Raw genomic sequence first — 2,296 nt, forward strand, 5'->3', positions numbered from 1 at the left:
CTTTTTTGCAATGGGTGGCCAAGGTGTTTTTTTTTTTTTAGGGGGCGCATACCAATGAAGAAAACTACTCTGGATTTGAAAATTTGAGATGACTGCCAGACAAAGACTAATTCAGCTGTTTGAAGAAAAACTGAGCTGAAACTGTGTTTTTGTGCAAATTAGGGGAGACCGGGGACAGTAGCAACAAGGGACGGTTGCAACACGTCATTTTTCTCCAAACAGAAACAAGCTAGAGTGATGACACTCACACTGTACATGTTCAGTTAGATGCCCCACCTTGCAGAGAAAAAGTAAGCAGATTCAAAAACTGCTCCAGGATTTATTAGAAAAAACTGTTTTTGAGGTACCAAAGTATTTTATTTTTTTACCCACCTTTATTTTTGTTATACTGTTGTCACTGTGTTTGTGATCCAGCTCAAACTTATATGGTTTTAAGAAGTGACATGTTGACTTTTAACTAATATAGTTAACATGTATCCAGATCAGCTTATTTAGCTAACAGATGAGGTTTTATCATGGCTGACCGGAAGGGGGACGGTTGCAACAGTTGCAAATTATTGCTTTATATCAACCCAGTGAGTCTGAAATGTCTTGACACACATAACGTTCCCTCCACACCAGATAATACAACTGCTTGACAAATATTTACTCATTTTTGCTCTTTGAAATCCCACTTGTCAATCATTTGGGTGTGGCATCTGGGGTGGCCAATCAGGTGCCAGGGGTGGTACTCGCCACCCCAGCCATACCTCTGGCTCCACCCCTGTCAGATAAGGTACACAATAAGTTAAATGAAAACATGGTCCTTATTAAAATGTATATTATTTGTTGTTACCAGCCAACAATCTAAATAAATTTGTTTGGCTTCAAAAGATGAAGACAAAATAATTAGTCATTTTAACAATGAAAAGGTTAAGTTAATGACAAAAAGAAGTGTTTAAAAAGAAATTTCAGTGGTATTATGTAACAATGTCATGTGTAGCCTGTTTGTGTTCTGAAAAGAATTGACTGTAAAATAACATACTCCTTTCATATAATCTGACTGTGATGATATTTGTACTGTTTTAGCTCTAAAAGCAATTTTCCAGCACACTCTCTAGAGTGTAATTACTGAGAATTAATGCTGTTATCAGAACAATGACTGCCATCCCACAGGAGGCAGAASTGAATCATAGCGAGGCTTCAACCGTTTCCAGCAGCAGAATAATCTGATTTTCCTCTTCTCACCAACAGAAAGCTCAAAGGCAAACAGCTGAATTACATCAACACAACCTGATCTATTTCATCTTTTTTTTTTTACTTCAGTGTTGTGAATGTTTGCTCTCATTAGAGAGGGCATGTACCTTTTGYTGTTTCTTTCCAGAAGCTGGTTCTCCTTTGAGGATGCTGGCATCCATGGCCTCAATATCCTTCACCACCAAACCAAAGAGCTTGTCGCAGAAACTAAACACCAACTGATRACAGAGATAACAGAGAGCATAACACAAATATGCTGCATCAACATAAAACAAAGTGTGTTTCTAAGAATGTGTTGTGATGCTGGTGAGGATAAACCTGCTGGGTGACAGAGAAGGCCTGGTTGTTGAACTGCTGGATGAACTCAGCAGCCATCTTGTCGGAGTCATATGGAGAGGAGTCGGTACTTTTCTTCTGCAGGAAGTCAATTTCAATTGTCATGGCACCAATGCACTGCTTGGTCTTGTCAAAGTTGTAGTTGGCCACTGATTGAACAGAACAGAAAAGTTATATGTCAACATAATTACAATGTGTTTTCACAGTGACCACCTGTTAAAATGCCATATTGTTGAAACCAGAGGTCTATAAAGTACTTGGGAAAAAAACAACTAAGTAAAAGTAAAATTACATGAACAGAAAATGACTTTGGTAAAAATAAATTTCACTGATGAGAAAACTACTCAAGTAAAAGAGATAAAACTTCACAAAAATTGGGAAAGTAAAAGTTAAAGTACTTTTACTCACTCTCTAAGGAATAAACTGTTGAATTTACTGAACCAAACTATTTCCTCTAAGCCAGGTTAGTAAATTGAGTAATATATGTATATTATTTGCTCAGTTTACTTGACTAATCTTCGTGGAGCCAGTTAACATGACTGTTGAGTAAATTCAACACTTCATTTTTTAGAGTGCACAAACATCTTTCATGATGAGTTTGAACTATTTAATTTTGTAAAGAGTAACTAGGTGTTAGGTAGTAACATTTTAAAGTAAAAGAAGTAAAATTATCATTTTTAGCAGTGCTGGCTCTGGCCATTTTGGTGCCCTAAGTGAGTTGAAG

At 36.9% G+C, this 2,296-nt stretch overlaps 1 protein-coding gene across 1 annotated transcript in view; it reads right to left on the bottom strand.

Moving 5' to 3' along the window:
- Positions 1-2,296, bottom strand: part of nsfa (N-ethylmaleimide-sensitive factor a) — a gene marked incomplete in the record, with an annotated part of 69,309 nt that overhangs the window by 18,852 nt on the left and 48,161 nt on the right. The window contains 2 exon segments of the mRNA XM_014019397.1: positions 1,344-1,454; positions 1,555-1,721. Of these exon segments, the coding sequence (XP_013874851.1) occupies positions 1,344-1,454; positions 1,555-1,721 (278 nt within the window).

Source organism: Austrofundulus limnaeus, unplaced genomic scaffold (assembly GCF_001266775.1).
Source record: "Austrofundulus limnaeus strain Quisiro unplaced genomic scaffold, Austrofundulus_limnaeus-1.0 Scaffold220, whole genome shotgun sequence".
Classification (NCBI taxonomy): Eukaryota; Metazoa; Chordata; class Actinopteri; order Cyprinodontiformes; family Rivulidae; genus Austrofundulus; species Austrofundulus limnaeus.